A 22,122-nucleotide genomic window follows, 5' to 3' on the forward strand; every position below is an offset into this window, starting at 1 on the left:
GAAGAAACGTCTTAGGGCTCAACCTGCGGTGTTCTGTGCCTCTTGCCCCGCTGAGAAAAGATACAAAAATAACATTATTAAGTGAAGGTGGTGGAGTTCACAGGCACCCTTGAGTCAGGAAATGTTAGCTTTGCTAAAGATGACAGCATTCTCCCCCGTCCTGCTGACTCTCTGTCAGTCTTGTACCTGTGAACTCTCACGCGCCCACCCCTGCCCCGCCATTATTTCCCAGGGGCTCGGCGTGGGGGAGTCGGCCTCTCACATCTGCCTCTCCCTTTCTATTTAATTAGGTTTGAGCTATGTATTTCCTTCTCTACCCCTCTTCTTCTGCCTTCCTCTTTTAGTTTTCCAGCTGGTATGCCGTTTGCCTGCCTCTTGGCCAGAAAGCTTCCATGACCTCAGGGATGGCCTCGGTCCCGGTCTTAAACAGTCAGCGCTTAATAGATGTTCTTGGCGGCCCTAGAGGTCCTGGCCTTTCCTCCAGGCCCTCCTGAGCGCGCCCTGGCGGGGTGTCTGAGCTCGTGTGTGCTCCTCGCTGCCCCCCAGAAGTAGTGTCATTTTCTCTCTGGTTATCTGGCCTGACTGCCTGGTCTCAGAGCAAGGGCAGTTGTGCACCTGCCTGATAAAAATGGTTAAACTGCTTCTTGTTAACGGCCCACGGGTATTGTCGGAGGCAGTTATTTACAGGTTCAGTTGCTTTTTGCGAAATACAAAGATCAAAGACCTCTTCTGCAGTTTCCTCCCGTTCTCAGACCACAGTTTCCTTCCTCCGTATTCAGAGGTGGTGCAGCTTACATTTGAATTCTACTTTCTCAGCCCGGGTGGCAAATAGTATCTCCGTCCCACCCACAGGACACGCGGGCTGCCTGGTCGGTCGCTGCCCCGTATCCGTGAGCGGACTGTTGTGCAAGGTGCTTAGAGGGTTGGTTAGAAGTCTCTCTGTCTTAAGGGAGCTGAGTCCTGCTGGAGGTGTGCCTCAATAGTTTTCAACTTTTCTGGGCCCTTCAGAGAAACTGCAGCAAACCTGAGGATGAAGGGGTGACGCTTGGTAATCAGGGAGCGTGAGGTTCACTCTGGCACCTTCTCCAGAAGTGATCCCCCTTCAAGGGTTTTTTAAGTGATAGGTTATCAAGATGGCCCTCGAGACTAATGAAATGATGACAGTAAGAGTGCTCTGAAATAAGTGAAGACCGGGATTGGGCAGGGCCCCCATGTGATTGAAGAAGAGGAGATGAAATGAGAACATTTTATTTATTTATTTATTTGTTCATTCATTCATTCATTCATTCATTCAGACTTTAATTATTTCAGGGACAGAGAGCACAAGTCGGGGGCAGGGGACAGGCAGAGGGAGAGGGAGAAGAAGCAGACTCCCCACTGAGCAGGGAGTCCCATATGGGACTCGATCCCAGGACCTAGGATGATGGCCTGAGCCAGGGGAAGACGCTTAACTGATGGAGTCACCCAGGTGCCCCCATATGGGAACACTTTAAAGGATCCTCCCAGAAAAGGCAGAGCACCCCAGACTCAGGACATCTTGGCACCCTCAGAGTGCACCCAGGGGTTGCTAGGGATCTGTGGGTCTCAGGTTAGAAAGTTCTGCTTTCCAGCTTGGTGGCAGTTACTAGTGGGCCCAAGACCATTACCTGAATTTGAGCTGTCATACCTCCCAGACCTGAAGCCCTTGGCAGGTCAAGTTACTTTGCTTCTTTTAAACCTCTGGTTTTCCATCTAAAGGGGAAAGAGAGAAAACCAGGTGCACAGGATTACGGGAGTACCTAAATAAAACACCTGGGACATCGTGGGATTTTGGCATCTGGCTGTTCTTTTCCCCTCCTGTGTTCATCTCCGCTTTAGTGCAGCGAGGTTTTCTCCAGGGAGATGGATTTCAGAACAATGGATAACACTTAGGACACAGAGGTGAATTGTATCTCTCAGGACACTTATGTTTTTGCAGAGATTAGGAAATAAATGTCACTCTTCAGACAACCGCCCCTCCTCACCAAACACACACGTTGGATGGCCCTGGAGAGCACTGTCTCAGAAGACTGGCAAGGACTGGGGTCCCTGTAGGAGGTCCTGGGGGAGGGGGCCGCTGTGTTTACTCTCAGAAGTTGACCCTCACCCAGGACAGTAACTCCAGTAGGGGACACACCACTGGGAAAGGCCTGAGTCTGGAGGATGACAATGCAGCTCTCCACATTGGAGGAAAGGAAGGTCTCAGGAATCTTGGGGAGGAGAGAGAACCAGACTCGGTCATGGCCAGAGCCTAGCCTTGAAGGCTGATGACTATGCTTTGAAGAGCAGGGGTCCCCGTTCCCTCCCCTTTCCTCCTTTTCTATCTCTGTTCTCCAAAATCCACTTAAGAGTCTTTGAACAGGGATGCCTGGGTGGCTCAGTTGGTTAAGCGGCTGCCTTCGGCTCAGGTCATGATCCCAGCGTCCTGGGATCAAGTCCCACATCAGGCTCCTTGCTTGGCGGGGAGCCTGCTCTTCCCTCTGCCTCTGCCTGCCACTCTGTCTGCCTGTGCTTGCTCTCGCTTCTCTCTCTATGACAAATAAATAAAATAAAATCTTTTAAAAAAAAAAAAAGAGTCTTTGAACAAAAACATTGATCCACTTAAGGGTTTTTGAACAAAAACATGGTACTTCAAAATGCTTCAACATTCCTAGCTTTGTTTGGTGTTCATTTTAAAGGGAACAAAAGGGGGAAATGACAACATGAATTTTGAAAGGTTAATATGAGTATTAAGAACCTAATGAATGAACCCTTTTCGATCTGTTGGATGGGATAGGAAAATAGGATAATTAGCAAATGTGGAGTAAAATGAGTGTGGAGTGTTGATGGAGGGACCTTGTGGGCATTCAGTCAGGAAGGAGGACCAAAGCTCTGGTTTGTGGGGTTTGAGTATTAAGCAAAGGAACAAAAATATCCACAGACCTGTGCTCCATCCCAGGCCAACCAGAATGTGACTTCTCTTCTTTTTCCAGGAGGGTTACAAAGTTAGGAACTGGCCTCCTCATGGCACAGGGGTTCTTATCCAGTTTCCACCATGTCCGTCCTTAGAGAACCACTCCTCCCATCTGTGATTCTCTTTTTTTCTGCATCCTTTCTAGGGTATTATTTTCTGGGCTCTTTTGGTTGTGGAAATTAGATGGAGCGTCATGATATGGGCTATTGAAAATAGCAATCGCTGATAACCTTGTAATTATAACTCAGGATCAGTTTAAGTGGAACTCTTATCTAGAACATTTTCAATGGGAACCCAGGCATTATGTTTATCAGAAGGAACATGTTCCGTAACTACAGAGTGGTACCGGGTCTGTGTGCTTTGGGGTGTCGTTTTTTGCTTATCTGATAGGCAGACTTTGATAAAGCCCAGGGTTGGAGGGAAAGTGGGAAACAGGCATTCTCAATCTCAAACTCTATTGAAAAGATTGCAAGTTGGCACCTTTCCGGGGAGCAGTCTGGCAATACTGAAGTATCAAGACGGAAAAGACCCAGAGATTCCCCTTCTAGGACTTCATTCTTCTGTAGTAATAGGATGCATGCGTGGATAGATTATGCACAAACGTATTCAGGCCTTAGTCACTGCAATATCACGTGTCGTAGAAAAAAAATGGAAAGGGCCTAAATGATCACCAAATTTAACCAAACTTCATTGAACTAAGGTTAACTTAGTCGTGACCCTGCCAGATGATAGAAAGAAAAAAGAACTATGTATGCTTCTTTCAAATTCTGCAGTTGTGTATTAAGAAGCAGTTTAAGGGGGTACCTGGGTGGTTCAGTGGGTTAAAGCCTCTGCCTTCGGCTCAGGTCATAATCCCAGGGTCCTGGGATGGAGCCCCACATGTGGGCTAGCCCCACATTGCCTAGCAGAGAGTCTGCTTGCCTTCCTCTCTCTCTGCCTGCTTCTCTGCCTACTTGTGATCTGTCTGTCAAATAAATAAATAAAATCTTAAAAAAAAAAAAGTAAGGGGCCCCTGGGTGACTCAGTGGGTTAAGCCTCTGCCTTCGGCTCAGGTCATGATCTCAGGGTCCTGGGATCGAGCCCCACATCAACCTCTCTGCTCAGCGGGGAGTTTGCTCCCCCCCCCGCCCCCGCCTGTCTCTCTGCCTACTTGTGATCTCTGTCTGTCAAATAAATAAATAAAATCTTAAAAAAAAAAAAAAAGTAAGAAGGTTAAGATGGAGTGGTTTTGTTACATGTGAGCAGAACTGGTGGTTAAGAAGTTTATAGTCGGGGGGTGCCTGGGTGGCTCAGTGGGTGAAGCCTCTACCTTCAGTTCGGGTCATGATCTCAGGGTCCTGGGATCGAGCTCTGCATTGGGCTCTCTGCTCAGCGGTGAGTCTGCTTCCCCTCTCTCTGCCTGCCTCTCTGCCTACTTGTGATCTCTCTCTCTCTCTCTCTCTATGTCAAATAAATATAAAATCTTTTAAAAAAAAAAAAAAGAAGTTTATAGTCTGCCTGGAAGACAAGCCTTGAGCACATGACACATGTTCCTGTATCTGGCTTAGCTTGTAAACCAAGTGCTGAATTGCATGGGGTGGACTAATTCATTTATTCAACAAATATCTGAGCGCTTACTATATGCTAGGCATTTCTCTGTAAGGTTAAAATCAGTAACAAGGTTTAGGTATGCACACTGCACACAGATAATTTGTTCAAAAGCAATTAGCATGCAACATAATAGAGGCAAGAGGCACTGTAGCCTGGTCAGGGGTGCCTGGGTGGCTCAGTTGGTTATACAGCTGACTTCAGCCCAAATCCTGATCTCAGGGTCCTGGGATCGAGCCCCTCGACCGATCAGCGGGGAGTCTCCTTGTCCCTCTACCGCTCCCCACCCCATTCATGCTCGCACATGCTCTCTCACTCAAATAAATAAAGTCTTAAAAAAAAAAAAAAAAAAAGAACAGCCTCTGTCTGTTTTGTTTACTCATGAACCTTGCACATAGGATAGGATCTGTCTGACAGCAACCATTCAGTCATAGCTATGTACTGAGTAACACACACAGAAGTAGTCCATGCCCTCTGGGGAGCTTACAAACTAGTGGTAAAACCGGCTTTCCCATCAGATACGTCGTGTAGGATGTTTCTCTCTGTGTCTCTGTCACCCTTGCCTGAACACAAGCTGGGGTTTCCCTGATGAATGCTAGGTCAGGTAAAGTGGGATTGCGTCCTGCAGGACTTCTCATTCTGATTCTTCAAGAAGGGTGCTGGATATAGCCTGTCGCATTTACTGAAGTCCTTTGCTCATTAACGTGTATGGGACTGGCATATTTGGGAATGTTTGATTTGGCCGGACAAAGTCCTGTGGAAATCTGGGCAAGGAAGACTCCAGGAGTATAGAAAACCCTACTCTTGTACTCACTGGTCTATCTCTGGCACTAGGAACAATGCTTAACACTGCATAATAAATTTTTGGTGGGGGAGGAGAGCACCTCAGATCCAAAGATCAGAGTATCTCAGTAAGGTAGTTTTGCCCTAGCCTTTATACGTATATATGCATAAATACATACATACATATGTATATCCTCTCGTACATGTGCAGCTGAATGAATGAATGAATGCAAGAAAGGATTCAGAGTGAAGGAGATAGTACTTGATTCGTCTGTGGAGAAGGGGACCATGTCACAGAGGTTGGTGTGAGCAGACCATGTTTGTGGAAGGTAGTGGAAATTGGTCGAATTGATTGATTCCAATCAATTGATTCCAATTCCCAATCCAAATTGGAAATTGCACCAGTCCTAGAGTTTTGCAGTTTTATAGTGGGAAATAGTAAGCCAGATGCTGACCGGTTACTCTAGGATCTGAGTAAAAGAGGCTTTCAGCCTACAGGGTGTGCAGAAGACTTTGGACTATTAGAGGGAACTGGGGTAGATTTTTGACCAGAAGAGGGACAGCTTGGAAGTGGCACTGAAAGAAGGTTTGACATCTGTGTGCAAGGTGGATGGCAGTTCCCCCAGCCAGCTAAGAGGCACTTGCCAACCGAGGAGTGAGAAATTAGAGTCCTCGCAAGGAATATAGGGCTCAAGGTGGATGCTTGAAAGAAGAATCAGTAAAACCTGGTGAGTGTGAAAGGTCAAAGCTGAACCCCAAGTTCACCGAAGGCAAGTACAGAAGGACAGCCACACAGTAACCTGTGGTCTCGTGGATGGAGTCCGGGACAAACTCTGGATATTTTGCCTCTTCTTATATTTGGGAAATCTTCTACTGACCTAGGGTTTCTAACCCAAATCAGTGAGAGCTTGAAACGTTCACAGTTGGTGGAGTTCAGTCACTGATTTGGATTCTCTTTGGAGAACCAGGAGAGACAGCATTGTGTGGTGGGGAAGAGTCTGGGCTTTGGTGTCAGAGAGAAATGGGTCCTGATTTTGCCTTGGCTGAGTTTCTTATACTGCCTGAGCTGCAGTTGGGCTAGGAAGGACAGTCTTGTTTTTGTCTATCAAATATGGACAATAATAGCATCTCCTTTAGGGAGCTGGTAGGAGTATCTGTAAGATACTGCGTGCACAGTGCTTAGCAAAGTACTGTATGCAGAGTGAACAGTCACGTACGCTGATGCTTACTATTCCTGAACTGGGAGAAGAATCCCTGTCCTATGTGTTTGCATGTGTGTGTCTACTTCTTTTTTCCTTTTCTTTACCTTTTTTTTCCCTCCTAATTAAAGAAACACCAGTGAATCTGTTAGCACAGCCTGCAGGCTGGCACAAGATTGATGGGGAGGCAGACGCCAGACCGGCACTCGGGGGGAACTGTGCCCTTGGGGGCTGTGGCATGCCATTCTTTGCAAAACTTGGAAGGAGCCCCAGTGTTGCTGAGCAGACTGAGGAGGCTGGCAGAAGATAACAGAGGTGTAACAGTGAGGAAGGGAGAATTTCCACGTTCGTGGTCCTGAAGTTTTATTTACTCAGGAGTCCAGCTTTGGCTTGAGCTCTAGGCAGGCCCCTGGTCATGTCATATGCTGTGAGGACGAACACCCCACCCCTCTACCCACCCAGGAAGGGCTTGAGGGAGTTCCCATGAGAGTTCTCTGGGTTTCTTCCCAGACCACAGATTGTCCATGTATTATTTTTAATGAACTCAGCATTTCTCCAAGGCTGGGTTAGTGGCACGTGTTAAAAAGTATCTTCCTGGGAGAGCTTACATTTCCACACTGTGAAGAAATAGTTCTGTGTTTCTACTCCTGCAGCTTGGTTTCTGTACCCCCCCTGCTTGTGAGGGGCAGCGTTGGGATTCAACTAAATGTTTATGCTCTAGTTTTAGGGAAAAGAAGTTTGCAGGTCAGAGCTACAGTTCGCCTTTTTCTGTTTCCTCTGCTTTTTTTCTATTTACTGTCGCCATGTTGATTCTGGTACCAAGATAAGGACTACTCTAATCTGGGGGAATAGAAGGTATTTTGATGTTGCGTGACATTGATTTGGTGACTTACTTGGGGTCATCGATGTACTCTAGGGCACGGATTCTTATACTTGGCTGCCTGGTAGCATCTCCTGGCTTTCAGAAATCCAGATGCCCAGGACCCAGCCCGAATGAATTAAATCACCATCTTTTAGGGTGAGACTAGAAATCAGTATTTTTGAAGATTCCTCATGTGTTTCCAAAGTGTAACTAAGAACCAGCGCTTGAGAACAGCGGCTCTTAACCGGGGGCAATTTGCCTCTTCCAAGCCCTCCGCCACTCCCCCCAGGGGATATTTGGCAATATCTGAAGATATTTTGCGTTGTCACAACTAGGGTAAGGGTATGTTACTGGTATCTAGTGGGTAGATCTAGTGGGTGGGTATATTACAATGCATGGGACAGTTCCACTGTAATGAATTATAATTGTCGGACACAAAATGTCAGGAGTACTGAGGTTGAGAAGCAATGCTCCAGCATCATCAGATTTAAAATATAGGATATGCCAGAGCAATGGATATGCCCATGGTGAGGAAATCACAGCATGTATAAGTTTACATTTTTTGCCTCCCAGCAAGATGAGGAAAGGGATATGGCTTCGTGAATGCCTCTCCCTCTTGAGTTTTTCTGTGCCTGTTGTCATGGTGGTCTGATGATGTGGTCTGATGATGAGGTCCTGGCCTGTGTTTGTAGCTGGTTCACCTCCTGGTTCTGATTTTGGGGGCAGGATCTCTTCCTGTGGTTCCACAAATTGATTGTTCTGGAATGGCTTGGAAGAAGACCAAAGTTAGGAAAATTAAACCCATAAAAATTAGCCAAAATAAACGATTTTAAAACAAGCTTGTGAGTTGCTTGTTTTTTTTTTGTTTATTTTTTTTAATGCGAAGTTTTCTAAAATGAGGGAGTAAACCATTTGAAAGTGGTTATGCATGGGCTATAAAAAAAAAATCTGATTTTATGTGCTGTTAAGAGTTCTTCGGGTTTTTCTTTCCTTCCCATTGGAAAAGAGGAAGCTAGGAAAGGCATTTTTTTATTTTAGCACAGTACTGTTTTCTTTGATTTTGAAACATTTTGAAATACTTTTGTAACAGGTTAACTTTAATATGCATTTATTATATTGAATTATAAATCTTATGAACTCTGACTTACTCTGGACACATCCAAGTTTCCAGAGTATGACACGTTAAAAGATCTTGGCCGTAAATAAGTTGTTTGTATGTTTTATACAGTTGGGAAGTTTAAAGTGTTTAGTTGAGGGGAGCCTGGGTAGCTCACTTGGTTGAGCCTTTGGCTCAGGTTATGATCCTAGGGTCCTGGGATGGAGCCCCGCATCAGGCTCTCTGCTCAGTGGAGAGCCTGCTTCTCCTTCTCCCTCTGCTATGCCCCTTGCTTGTGCTCTCTCTCTCTGTGTGAAAGAAATAAGTAAAATATTAAAAAAAAAAAAAGTATTCAGCTGAGGCACTGAATTTCGATACTGAGTATGCCTATAACATATTACATATACTCAAAACTGTGTTTCCAAAAACGGATGAAAGTGAATATTTAGGGCTCTTGAAGTTGCTCTGAATTCATTGATCATATTATGCAGGTGGCTGAGTGAGGATTTTGTTTTTTTTTAAATTTGCTCCTTTAAAGAGACTTCAGGTGGTACCTTTAATGTTCCATCAGCTGCATCAAGCTTTTGTTCCAGAATTCAATTCGTGTGTATGAATCTGGGATTATAATCCTTTTTCAGTTTTCTCCTGAGTTTTTTTTTCCTATTGCATAAACTGTGACTCCAATGTAATGTACTTTATTCATTCAGTAAACATTTCAAGCCCCACTATGTGCATTTTTGCCTTAATTAGTATAATAGCCATAAAATTTGTTCAGCCTAGTGTAGTGTAACCTGAGGGCACTATGCCAATACTCTTATGTGCTGTGTTCCTTTTACACCTACTGGTTGAAATATTTTAAATTAAGGCTAGAACAGTAACAGCTCATGTGATATTTGGCAAGAATATTCCAAATGTCAGGATCAGGATAAAATATCCTGTTTCTTCATAGAGTTTTAGCGATGACTCCCTCATCCAAGCCTGGTTTTTGTAGCTGTGATTTTCACTTAATTTATAATTTCGTTTTTGGAAGTTCTCTTTGACTATGTAAACATTCAAGCCTTTCCTCTGCTTTGAAGTTTTGTTGTATGAAGTATGTAGGAAACTCATCCATGCTTATGGTATAGAGATTTTTCCCCCCCTAAAATTCAAGTGTCATGGGGCCCCTGGGTGGCTGATTCAGTAGGCTTCTTCCTTCGGCTCAGGTCATAATCCCAGGGTCCTGGAATCGAGCCCAGCTTCGGGCTCCCTGCTCAGTGGGAGGCCTGCTTCTCCCTCTCCTACTCCTCCTGCTTGCATTGCCTCTCTCGCTCTCTCTCTTCCTTTCTGTCAAATAAGTAAATAAAATCTTTTTAAAAACTAAATAAAAATTCAACTGTCATGAGAACCGGTCAAAGTTTGCTTCATAGCAAGTGTACTTAATAATAATTGGTAAAATATTCATCTACCTGCGGGTCTGAGTGAGTGACCATATGTGGGGTGTGTGTGTGTTTGTCTGTGCTGGGGGGGGATGTTGTTCTCTGGAATTGGGGTCAGAATAGGAAAATGAGAATCACTTCAGTGCTTAAGGACCAAGTAGATCCAGCCCAAATCTTGAAGTACAAATAGTCTGGGGCCATTTTCGTTTCTTAGAAACTAGTGTTATTGTGCATTATTCGTGTGTGTGTGTGTGTGTGTGTGTGTGTGTGTATGTATGTATAACTTTTATCTCAGTATGTTTTTCTATACCTTTATCATATTGAAGACCAACTAGGTCAATTGGTAGCCCCTATCTAGATATTTCCTAGAACAAGGACCTGTTTGTCCATGTATGTAAAAGGAACTGATTTGGCTTAGGGAATAAAGGATGCAAAGGGTGGGGTGAGAGTTTGTAGCTGAAAATGTTTGAAAGGCATAGAAGCGAGCAGACAACTTTTGTGTATCTTGAAGGCATGTAACCAGAGCCAGTGGATCGAACTGTGGGAAAACAGATTCTAGCTCATTTCAGAAGTGTCCAAAGAGTTCATGCACCATGGGCTGGTGAAGGGTAGGTAGGGGTGGATGGAGTGAAGAACTCTAGGAATTCCCTTCCAATGGGGGTCATCAGGAAGACCATGAATGGGACAGGACACAGGAATGTGAGAAGTGGACCTGGAAGGAGCATGTGACCAGATGCTCTTTAAAGTCCTTTCCAGCCTAGCTGTTCTGCAATTTTTAGGACCTATTGCATCCCCCAAAAAGTGAAGAGTGAAGACACAGCCTTTGAAGGGGCCTTTCAGATTCAAGAGTTCAGGCTGCCTAATGGTTTTTTTTAAATCTCTGGCTTCTAGAAGCCCTCCTGCAATTATCCCCCCTCCTCTTCTACATCAGCTGCTTTCTTCACTTAGGAACACCCTCATCAGCATCAGTGCCTTTTCATCCACTGCCTGGAAAGGCAAATGACAAGCAAAATTCCTCACCCCAAAGTAGCCTCCTGGCTCCTGCCCTGCTTTTCCAGTGTAGCAAAAACCCCAAAAGAGTTGTGTCTGCATACAGTCTCCCCTTCTCGGTGTCCCTTCTCTCCCCACCACTCTCCAAAACCAGAGACCTCCTTTTTAGTCAATCCCATGGCCACTTTTCCATCCTCAAGAGCCTCCGCCATATTCAGCATCTTCCATCCCTCCCGCTTCTTAAAATGCCTTCTTGATTTCGCTTCCTCTTTTCCACCTATATTAGTAATCTCCCCTATGGAGGCTCTCTACATTCTGAGGGGCCCTAGCTCCATCCTTGGCTCCTCTCCACACTCTGGGCAATGATTTATTTATTTATTTATTTATTTATTTATTTATTTTTAAGATTTTATTTATTTGAGAGAGAGAGAGAGAGAGAGAGCATGAACGGGGCGAGGGGCAGAGGGAGAAGCCGGCTCCCTGATAAGCAGAGGGCCTGCTGTGGGACTTGATCCTGGGACTCCAGGATCATGACCTTAGCCGAAGGCAGTTGCTTAACCAACTGAGCCACCCAGGTGCCCTGGGCAATGATTCTTAACCTGGCTTGGTCTGCAAAAAATGCAGGGGTGGGTAGGCCCTCTTTAATGAATCTAGACTCCCCAGGGAAGACCATGAACATCTGTTGTTAAAATGTTGTTTCACTTGTTTGTTTTTGTTACCTGACTCTACTACTGGGTGGCCAGGATTGAGAGTTTCGATGATTTTATCTAGTCCCATGGAATCAATACTGAATACCAGCTAATGACTCCTAATCCATCTTTCCTAGATCCCATGCTCATTTATGCTGTTGTCTGTTTTACACTTCCCCTAGAGATGGAATGTTCATTTCCCCCCCTCTCGCTGGCCCCCCACACCTGCTTCTCCCCTGTATTTGCCCCTCTGAGTCAGCACATGGGATACACAGTTTTTAATCCCAAAGCCTAGGTGAACATGAGTTTCTCTCCTCCTCCCCTCGGGGCTACACAGCAAATCCAATAACAAGTTCTATTCATCTTCCTTGATGACCTGCTCTCCTGGTTATCTTCTTGCTTCTTTCTCAGTTCCCTTTCATCTCCTTTGCAGCCCCCGTCCCTCTTGTTTGTCCCTTCAAATGTTGGCGTTGGTCTGACTTTTCTGCTGTTCTTCTGATTCCACTCTCTTCCTACTCATTCCTGAGCCTCCATATTTCCTCCCTGACAGCGACGTCTAAATTTATATTTCAAGCCCAATCTCTTGTCCAGGTTCTAGACCTGCATGTCCAGCTGCTGTCCCACAGGCAACTCAATTTCACTGTGCAGTGAGGTGAACTTGCCCTCTCTTCCAGTCTCCTCCCAGTGAATCATGCAATTGACGATCCCAAAATCTACAAGGCATCTCCCTCTACCTCATCCCTACGCCCCATCCCATGTCACTGTGATCAGTATTGCCAATATGAAATAGCTGTAGAATCTGCACGCTGCTTGTCACTGTCTACTGCCACCGACCAAGATCAAGCCACCTCCATCACCTCTTATCTAGATTACTTTAAGGGTGGATGGGATGTCCCCCCAATCCCACCCCCACAGCAGTCTGGCTTCCTGTGCTATCATTGGTCTTCATCAAATGCCTATCTCATGGTGTCATCCTCTGCCTAAGATACTGTACTGGAGTTCTAATTAAGTCTTAACTTTTAAACAGCCCTTAGAGGCAGGATCCTAATAACCTGTTCTCAGCGGGCTGGACATGTTGGAATTTCTTGAAAGTGTCTGCCTCCCTCCTTCCACATCCCCCGTGCCATCACCCGATTATATGCACATGTACACCTCTGGCTCCTTGTTTATCATGAATCTTCAGGGCTACCACAAGGCAGTAAGACCTCAATAAATATTCGTTAACTAAATGTGGGAGGGCAGGAGCTCTGAATGGTAATCGTCACCATGTTCCGATTCTGATTTACCTTGCCTTACAAACTGAAGGGTTTCCAGAGCTGAAAATTTATGTTTTGTCGAATAGTTCTGCATATGGGTTTCTCTCAGCTCTGTAGTTTCCAGGGGGTTATTTAAAAACAAAAACAAAAACTAAAAGAAGTATATGACGTCTGCTAGCAAATCATTTGCTGGCTGTGCTCTTTGAATGGCAGTGGAGGGCTGAGCTTGGGAGACTGGCCAAATAGTGCAGAGGAAGCAAACCACCCTCATGACCCAGGAAGGCAGGGGGGTGGGGAGGGTGTAGATTGGTAGTGGTGTGAGCCTCTGCAGTGAGTTTTTTTGCTGTGGGCATGCGTAAGCCAGGATCCGAGTGCGCTGAAACGTGCCGGAACTTGTCCGAACTGTTGATTGCATTTTCAAACCTGTTTGGGAAGGAGTCTGGAACACCACTGGCAGCGTGCTTGTGTCTTATCTGCAGCTGATCTGATTAAAAGGAACAGACAGGAACTTAAATCGTGTTTAACCTGTAGGGATATACTGAGGAATATCTCGGTCTCCCCTGTCATGAATCTAAAGGAGAATGGGGAAGGGTTTTTTTTCCCCTTTGGAAGATTTGGGTCTGTGTTTCAGACATCTCCCGCAGGGCTGGGAGCTCCTGGGTGAGGTTTCCACAGCTCTGTCATCTTCAAACTCCTATCTGTAACCTCTTCATGACGAGGCTTAGAAGGGCCAACAGTCAGTGCTGAGTCAGAGGGATAACAAGAAGGGAATGACACACTTCCTGCCCTGAGTTCTTGGGAGTTTTTATGGTTTGTTTTTCTGTTTGGCTTTGAAGATTCCCTGAAAAGACAGAAGCTTGCCCTGGCCCATCTTTGGATCAGCCACCTCTATTTATTTTTTGATCTCCTAGGATACCTAACCTGCTATGCCTTCTTGTTACTCAAAGGTTTTTAAAATCTTTCTTTTTGTTGTTGTTTATTACGCAAGTATCACATGCTTGTCTAGTTTATTTATCAACTGTCATTTAACCAAAAGAATGAAAAATGGTGGTGGCGGGGGGAGGTACTCCTTAATTTCACCACCCAGGAAAAAACTTTGGAGAATATCACTCCAGGCTTTTTATGTACACCTCTAGTTTTTCTCTACAAAAATTATATGATACTTAATAAAATTTCTTTTATCTGTTGCTTTGTAGGCTTTGCGAAGAGTTCTCTTGTTATTAATTACTTGGCATGATCAGTTTGAAAGACTGTATCACATGCCATGATATGGACGTGCTATAATTCACTTAGCCCATCCCCCAGGCGGATACTCGGGCTGCTTTCAGTCTCCGGCATGATTATAAGAACACGACACAACTCCCTTGGACTACAGCTGCCCACACTTGTCCCTGTTTCATTGGATGTATTCCTGGAAGTGGTTCAAAGGACATGTAGAGTTTTCAGGTTTTGATCTTCCCTGCCACTCTGCCTTCCAGACATTGGTCCTGTTTCACATTCTCACCATATAGACCTCTCACCATGTCCCATATGGCACTATCTGTTCTGGCCTTTGCCTGACTCCCATCTGCTTCTCACACCCTTCTTCCCTGTGCTTCCAGCATGCAGCCCCACCGGCCCCCTTTCTGCTCCTTTCCCTGGAGCGTGCTGAGTTGTCCCGTCTTGGGCTGGTGCACCTGTTCCTCCCACCGCCTGGCCTGCTTTTCCTCTGGCTCTTGGCACACTCCTTTGCCACCTCTGCCAGAGTGGGCTCCGTCACTGTTCCCTGTTCATTTCCAGTCTGGCACCTCTCACCATCTGTCCTTCAATTATTTATGTTTTGTTGGGTGCTGTCTCTTTCGCCCATCGAATGTTAATTTCATAGCTCAGGCAACCTTGTGTATTTTCCTTCACACTCTGTTCCGGCGTCTAAATCAGTACCGAGCATGCAGTAGGTACTGGATAAATACAGGTAGAGGCTGTCAAATGAATGGAGCAGCCTCCCTGTCATCTGCGAGGGTACAGTGGAGTACAGAGGAGGAAATGGGGACAACAGTGGCTGTCGTGTGGAGCAAAATGTGCTAAATGCTAGGCAAAAGCTTCCAAGCGGCATAGGGAGTCAAGAGTGGGAGCTGGTCTCTGGCTACCAGCATCCTGCCGGCCTCGTGTGAGCTGAGCCTCAGGACACTGGCTGTGGTCTGTGACTGAGAATTGTGGAAAGGACATGAGAGGCCGGGGAGTGCGGGTGAGCGGAGGTCCAGAGGGAGGACAGTGGGAAGCTGGCTGTGGCCGGGACTGGGGGGTACCCTGAGTCCCGTGCAGAGGATGGCATGTGAATGAGGATGTGGAAGCCTGTTTTAAACTCGGATCTAGGCACAGATGGTGGTGTTAGGTGACAGAGTCACACTTTGGGACAATGTCCTGGGAGAGCAGCTAAGTGGAAGGAGCCGCTCCAGCCCGAGGATGCAGCCTGGCTGGAGGTTAGTGATGAGGGAGGCAGAAGGGGCATTTCAGAGGTGGGGAAACAGGAGGGTTTGGGGGCGGGCAGGGGGAGCAAGGGGCCACAGTGACACTGAGGTTTCCGGTCTGCATGACTAATGGGAGGGTGAGATACGGGGCCCTAGAGAAGCCTCCCTGCAAATGGTCAAACCTGATAGGTGTTTTTCCTGAAGAGAAAAATCTGAGAAACTTTACTCAAGATATGCTGTAGTTTCTGGTGATTCTCTAAACAGAAAAGTTTCAGAAAGTTATGTTTTGGGGTTTTTGTTTTGTTTTGCTTTGCTTTTTTTTTTTTTTTTACTTTAGGTTTGGAAATAACCATAATGACAGGGACATCTGGGTGGCTCAGTCAGTTAAGCGTCTGCCTTTGGCTCAGGTCATGATCTCAGGGTCCTGGTTTCGAGCCCTGCACTGGGCTCCCTGGTCAATGGGGAGCCTGTTTCTCCCTCTGCCTCTGCTGCTCCCCTTCCCTGTGTTTCTCTCTCTCTCTCTCTGGCAAATAAATAAAATCTTTAAAAAAAAAAAGCCAAAACCCTGCATTTCGACAAAGCTTTCTATCCTCTAAAGAAGGAAGAACCAGTAGAACAGCTTGCTGGCATTCCCTGGAAAGTTGTCTTTTCAAGAAACCACTTTGTGCCACCTCTAAAGGGAAGGGTTTCACAGAATCCAAATGAGAAGGAGAACAGCGGAAGCACAGCAGGCAGGCGGTGAGACTTGGTGAATGAATGACCATCCAGGCCGGGAGAGGAATCCACAGTGACCACGGACAGGGTGGTAGTGGAAGCCAGAGAGGTTAAAACACAGAGAAGAATAATGGGCTTTGGCAGGGGAGGGATGCGGAGGAATTCAGCTTGGGAAATATCATATGTTGTATATTAACTAGAAATTCTAGAAATTTATAGAGAAATTGACTGTGCAATTGGAGAGTTTTTCTTGGCAAATGGAAAGTTTAATTAGTTTAGTGTTCCCTCGCTCGGGCTTACACTCGGTTTCACAGGGAGGTTTGCAATGGAAGAATGCTAGAAAGTGTCAGGATTCCATTTATATTCAGTTCAGCAGAAAGTAAACCACATTTCGAGTGCCAGCATATTTATTAGAGCAGATGCTCGGTGGTTTTGTGTTTTTTGCCTTATAAATGCTGATCTAGTGTTTTCATTGGTGGTGCGGGTGTGAAGAGAGCTTGGAGCCTGTGTCTGAGGAAGACAGACATAAATGCTCCTTCTGGGATCTGGTCATCACTGCAGCTGCACGGTTTCACCAGCTAGCAATGTGATTTGGGGCACACTTTGGGCTTCCTTGAGCTACTTTATTTCCCTTACTTGTGCAACAAGGTTGGATATCTGAGATCCTGCCAACACTGAGGTTATGTGAATTTTAAGAAAGAAAGGGGGGGGGCGCCTGGGTGGCTCAGTGGGTTAAGCCGCTGCCTTCGGCTCAGGTCATGATCTCGGGGTCCTGGGATCGAGTCCCGCATCGCATCGGGCTCTCTGCTCAGCAGGGAGCCTGCTTCCTCCTCTCTCTCTGCCTGCCTCTCTGCCTACTTGTGATCTCTCTCTGTCAAATAAATAAATAAATTCTTAAAAAAAAAAAAACTTATAAAAAAAATAAAAAAATTTAAAAAAAGAAAGAAAGGGGGAAGATGGTCCTGTCTGGTGGGGGGAGGGGCTCTGAGTCGCATTGTATAAAATTTATGCTTGAAACTTAGAAACACATACGATATGATAGAAAGGTCTGCCATCCCCATGCTTATTAATTTGTGCAGCCCGTTTTCGGGGGAGGCTGAGAACAGCAGCTGACACGGGAACAGATCTGAGAAGTCACGTCCCCGCCGCCGCCCCAAGTCCTGTCTCTGATGCCAGCGCTGGCCAGCCCTCCACCCACCCCGGGCTCCAACTCACTGTCTCACCCACTGCTCTCCTGGCTTTGAAAGGTGGGTTGCCAGGTGTTCCTTTTATTTTCTAGACACTTGGGCTGTTGGTGCTTTCTGTCTGGTCAGCCAAGGACACTGGTGAATATGATATGAAGAGAGGAAAGCCAACAGGGTCAGGGCAAGCCAGACCTGGGTTCCTAGGCTGGCATTTGCACTGAGCAGGTGCCTTAGGTATGCGGAAGTCATGCTTATCACCTGTAACCTGGGAATCACGGCGTGCACCTCCCGGGGTTTCAGTGAGGACTGAATGAATGTGGGGAGAGCATCATGCATGTTTCCTGGGATCGAGAGGGTGCCTGACACCAGTGGGATTTTCCCACCCAGGTCTGGGCACGAACCATGTGCTTCTCTGCCAACACCGAGCCTCCCTGGTGAGAGAGGGTGGGTCTGACCACCTGCTGTCTCTGGGGCAGCATCTGTGAGATCTTCTGGAGCACCTTGCCAAACTCAGGCACTGATTCTTCTGGAATGATTCCCAGTCGGCCCACTTTCTTCTCTGCTCTGCCCATGACTTCTTCGTCCTTGAAGAAGAGCAGAGAGGGGCACCTGGGTGGCTCAGTGGGTTAAAACCTCTGCTTTTGGCTCAGGTTGTGATCCCAGGGTCCTGGGAACGGGCCCCACATGGGGCTCTCTGCTCAGCAGGGAACCTGCTTCCACCTCTCTCTCTGCCTGCCTGCCTCTCTGCCTACTTGTGATCTCTGTCAAATAAATAAACAAAATCTTAAAAAAAAAAAAGAAGAAGAAGAACAGAGGGACACAGAGAAGCAACTCCAGTTGAGGAAGAGGCTGTGGTGGGGGCCATGGTTTTGGGGAGGCCACTGAAAGAGTTGAGGTGGCTGGAGGAAACAGAGGAGAGGAGGTCTGGAGAGACCCAAAGGGGAGGAGGATCATCCCTCTTCTTGGTGGCCGGGGCAGCGTACCCCAGGGACTAGGAAGCATCTTGGAAATGCCAGGGCGGGAAGGTCAAGGTGTTTTGAAGCCATCTCTAGTTCTGTCTCTAAGGCTATAAAATCAGATAAAGTACACAGATGCAGGTATCTTTCTCATGCAGGCACAAAATTCATGATTGTTGTGGTGATTTTGTTGAATGTGCAGCCGATAAGGATGTGGGTAACTGTCAGGCAGTATTTTTCTTGAGGTACGTGATACACAGTTGATGAAACTAGGCCAGAGAGAGTGTGCGCCCAGGAGGTAGTTCTGGGAGGGCAGGGCTTGCAATGTCCTGTTGGCTCTGCCAGTGTTTGTGGAAACTGGGATGGCCACCCACTTGCCCTGGGTGTGGGGACCGTGAGATGATATTAGTGACAGTGCCTAGATAACCTGGAGCACATGTACATGGACGAGAAGACTCTGGTGTTCCAGAGTCGAGTGGTTTCCAGCAGATGGTGAAGAAATACCATAGAAGATGGCTTCTAATCATTAGCAGTGTCAGAAGTGGGGGATTGGGGGATTGGGGTGCTGAGCTGTGCTCCCCAGAAAAGATAGCCAGCTGCATTTCTGCATGCCATAGCAAAGTTAAATCTGGACCGGTGCCTCGGTCACCAGACCACAAGGCCTGGAGTGTGTGCAAGGGCCCTGCCAGGCCACGAGGTCTGGAGCGTGTGCGAAGGCCATGCTGCCATGTTGGCGACAGTTTTCTGTGATGCTGTAGGCCGCCTCCTTCATTCTTCCCTTCCCAGGTCTACACAGTGTAGCTCCAGCCCCTCCAGCCAATGGGTTAGGGTTCGCAAAGTCATAGGATTCAGAATCTTGTCCTTCCAAGAGGAGGCATGTAGTCTCTCAGCAGCTCCTATGACCTTTAGTCTCTGATGGGATTGTCACAGCACGAAGGGGCCAGGGAGAATTTGGGGACATCACACAGGGAATGCGGAAGGATGCTTTCTCGGGTGTAAGCTTCAAACCGCCATGAGTCAGTCACACAATAATGTAGTCTGAAGACCATAAGAAATGATAACATATCTGTAAATTGATGTGTATCTGGTGTCTCTTTCCATCTTCTCCCAGAATAAGTAGTAGGCATTTGGTTTATAATTCAGATCGACAGTAATGCTCATTGCTCCTTGAGCCTGCCATGTGCATCAGGCAAGGTGTAATTTGCTTCCCGTTGTCCCCTTCACATCCTGACAGCAATTCTATGAGGCCGATGATGGTGCTATTCGCAATTGTCTAGAGAATAAAATTGCTCAGAGAGGTGACATAATTTGCAATTTTATAAAACCAGGAAGTGGTGTCGCTGGAATGTGAACCAGGACGGACTCCAGAGTATTTGTCCTTTGCTTTCTACTTGGTATCTTTTCTTGCCACATACTTGGTAGCCTTAGGACAGTATCATTGCTACAGAGAATAAAAATAAAGTCAAGAAACTTACTGTGTAGTTTGGGATAAGACGGATAGGCCAGTAAAGGTCATTTATGGACAGCTGTGATAGGTACCCAGAAAGTCTTTCCAGGGAGGTTCAAGGGAGGTGCCAGGGGGGCTAAAGGAAGAAGGTGAGATCTTATCTAGCTGGTTGGGACACTCAAGGTCTTCACAGAGGCAGTGCCTGTGGAAGTGGTCCTTGCCGGACTGGTAGAAGCTTGCCCGGTGGGGATGGATAAGGGAACAGTTTGTGGGTGCCGATGACTGCCAAATGCTCAGGCAAATCAACAAGCATCTGAAGAGATAATTGGATCATATATGCACATAGATCCTTCTATAAGGACCTGGGTGTATTGTGTATGCCTGGATACAGTCACATTCTTTATAAAGACTTTACACTCTTTTCAGAAGTGAAAGGCTAATGGTTTTTAGTCACAACATTGTCCAAACTCTGTTCTCTGCTTCTCCTGAGAACAAGAATACCTCTGAGCAGTAGTTACTATTAATAGACATTCATGTTTATACTGGCCAGGTAGGAATGAAGAGCTTTTTTGATTTTTTTTCCCCCAGGCAGCATCTATGATTGGAGCTGCTCCTTTTTTTTTTTTTTTTAAGTATCGGCTCCTCTTTTCTAACATGTTGAAACGTTAAGACTTCCTGTTTCTGCTTGATTTTGAAAACATCTCCTGTTCGCCAATCACAGGTAATCCCTGTGTTTCTGTGGAGCATTTACAGGCGGCACTTACAGGCGGCAAGTGCGGGCTCTCCCCATTGTGGAAATGGGGACCTCTCTGGATTCACAATTAAAGGCTACCTAATGCATTCCACTACAGGTGACGAAACCCAGCTCCCAGAATAACAAGCAAGACAACTTTTAAAGTGACTCTTGACCGGTGTCTTCTGTGTGCTCGTGAAGCGTACGGTGGATTTTTTTTTTCAGGATGGTATAAATTCTTGGGAATTATTCTCGGGGAAGATTGACTTCTTCCTGAAGGCGACACAGTTACCATAGAATCGGTATCAACAAAGTGGCCGTGTCCATTCCTCCTGGCTGTGTGACAACCAAGACAACAACCCAAAGCTGTCCTCCTGACTGAGGACGGGGGAAAAATGCTGAAACTCGGTGAGTTCGAATGGCCCTCAGACTCACGTTCCAATGACTCAGTGACACGGTGTTGCTGTCTGCAAGGGAGTAACATTTGGTCACGGCTTTAAAGTGGTTGTGTCAAACAAATCACCGCTTTTCTTTTTCTGTGACTGGGTGTGGGGACCTGGCGTTAAGCTGAGGGAGGTAGAATAGGGTGGGTGGAAAAAATGGCATCTGAAATGTGCATGTCGATTGTTTCTCTGTAAACAAATGAAGGATCAAAATGCTTCAGAAATGGGACTCTGGTAAGATTGGAGAGCTGTTTCACTTAAAGTTTCTCCTTTTTACATTTCCCATGTCTTTGTTAACTGTGAGATGTCTCTGGGTCCCGGCACGTCTGGCAGTGACCTGTGAACACAGGGACATTTTATTTTTCGTCTCCTGTTGTATAGATGTTGGTCAGAATACTGTTCTCTCTAACAGCCAATAAACAGTTTCACTCAACAGGTATATGGGCCTTTGTACTTTTAAAACATGTCTTGGGCTTGTTTTCAGCCATAGTTAAAGCTTCTACAAGTAGACTCAGTTTCATTTTTGAGGTAAATTGGAAAACTTCTTGAGCATGGAAATAAAACAATTTAAATAGCCCTTAAAGTTATGTAAGGATTTTGCACACTTTTTCAACTCTATGCCAGATATTTGTTGAAGTTCCTCTAAAATTTGTTTGCTCAAAAGACTTTCTGGAGCTTCGGCTGAATACAAGGAGGGGGTTAGGAACTGGAAGACGTAGCTAAGCATCAGTATATCTAGTTTCTTAGCCCATTAATTGAACCTTGGCAGCCAATGCAATTTCCTAGAGCCATGACTTCTTCTTCTTCTTCTTCTTTTTTTTTTTTGGTATGGAAAGTGGTCACCTGCACATCATTTATGGTAAATGTACATTTGCTCACCAGATGCCTAGAGCTGTGTGTGTGTGATTCTCTGTCTGCTTTCTTTACATATGTATCCAGGCACCTTCTATCAAATATATGAAAATGGCTATATGCCTGTGACTGTAGCTCACGACATCCGTGCAGTTGGGATCAGAGCCAGGTTTGGTTGGGAAGGTTTCCTGGAAGAAGTGAGTTTGGGTGGGGGTGGGGGGGGGCAAGAGAGGGAGTTTCAAAAGGAGGTAAGTATTGCACTTGGGCAGAAGGAAGCAACATACACAAAGCTTCCAAGGCTGGAGTGGTAAGTCAGCTGTATTCAGTGAGTAAGCGTGAACCATATGAGAACAGATTGTAAATTAGTGGTTGAAAATCACCAGGCTACCAGGGGAGAAGAGGCCAGGGCTGTGTGTGGAGGAGGACAGGAGAGGCTTGTGGGAGCTGCTCTCCTGCATGTGTTGCTAGTAAATTTCACGCCTGGATACCTGTGGACGC

General features: G+C 46.2%; 1 protein-coding gene across 3 annotated transcripts in view; it reads left to right on the plus strand.

Annotated features, from left to right (window-relative positions):
* Window positions 1-22,122, plus strand: part of TNFAIP8 (TNF alpha induced protein 8) — a 115,089-nt gene that overhangs the window by 31,409 nt on the left and 61,558 nt on the right. Inside the window, exon 1 of one of the 3 annotated variants that reach the window (XM_032335427.1) lies at window positions 20,609-20,737. The exons of the other annotated variants lie outside the window; for them this stretch is intronic. Coding sequence (XP_032191318.1) covers window positions 20,725-20,737 — 13 coding nt within the window. The 5' untranslated portion in view covers window positions 20,609-20,724. Of the gene's footprint in view, window positions 1-20,608; window positions 20,738-22,122 lie in introns of those variants that run through there. 3 annotated transcript variants of the gene reach the window in all.

Source organism: Mustela erminea, chromosome 3 (assembly GCF_009829155.1).
Source record: "Mustela erminea isolate mMusErm1 chromosome 3, mMusErm1.Pri, whole genome shotgun sequence".
NCBI lineage: Eukaryota > Metazoa > Chordata > Mammalia > Carnivora > Mustelidae > Mustela > Mustela erminea.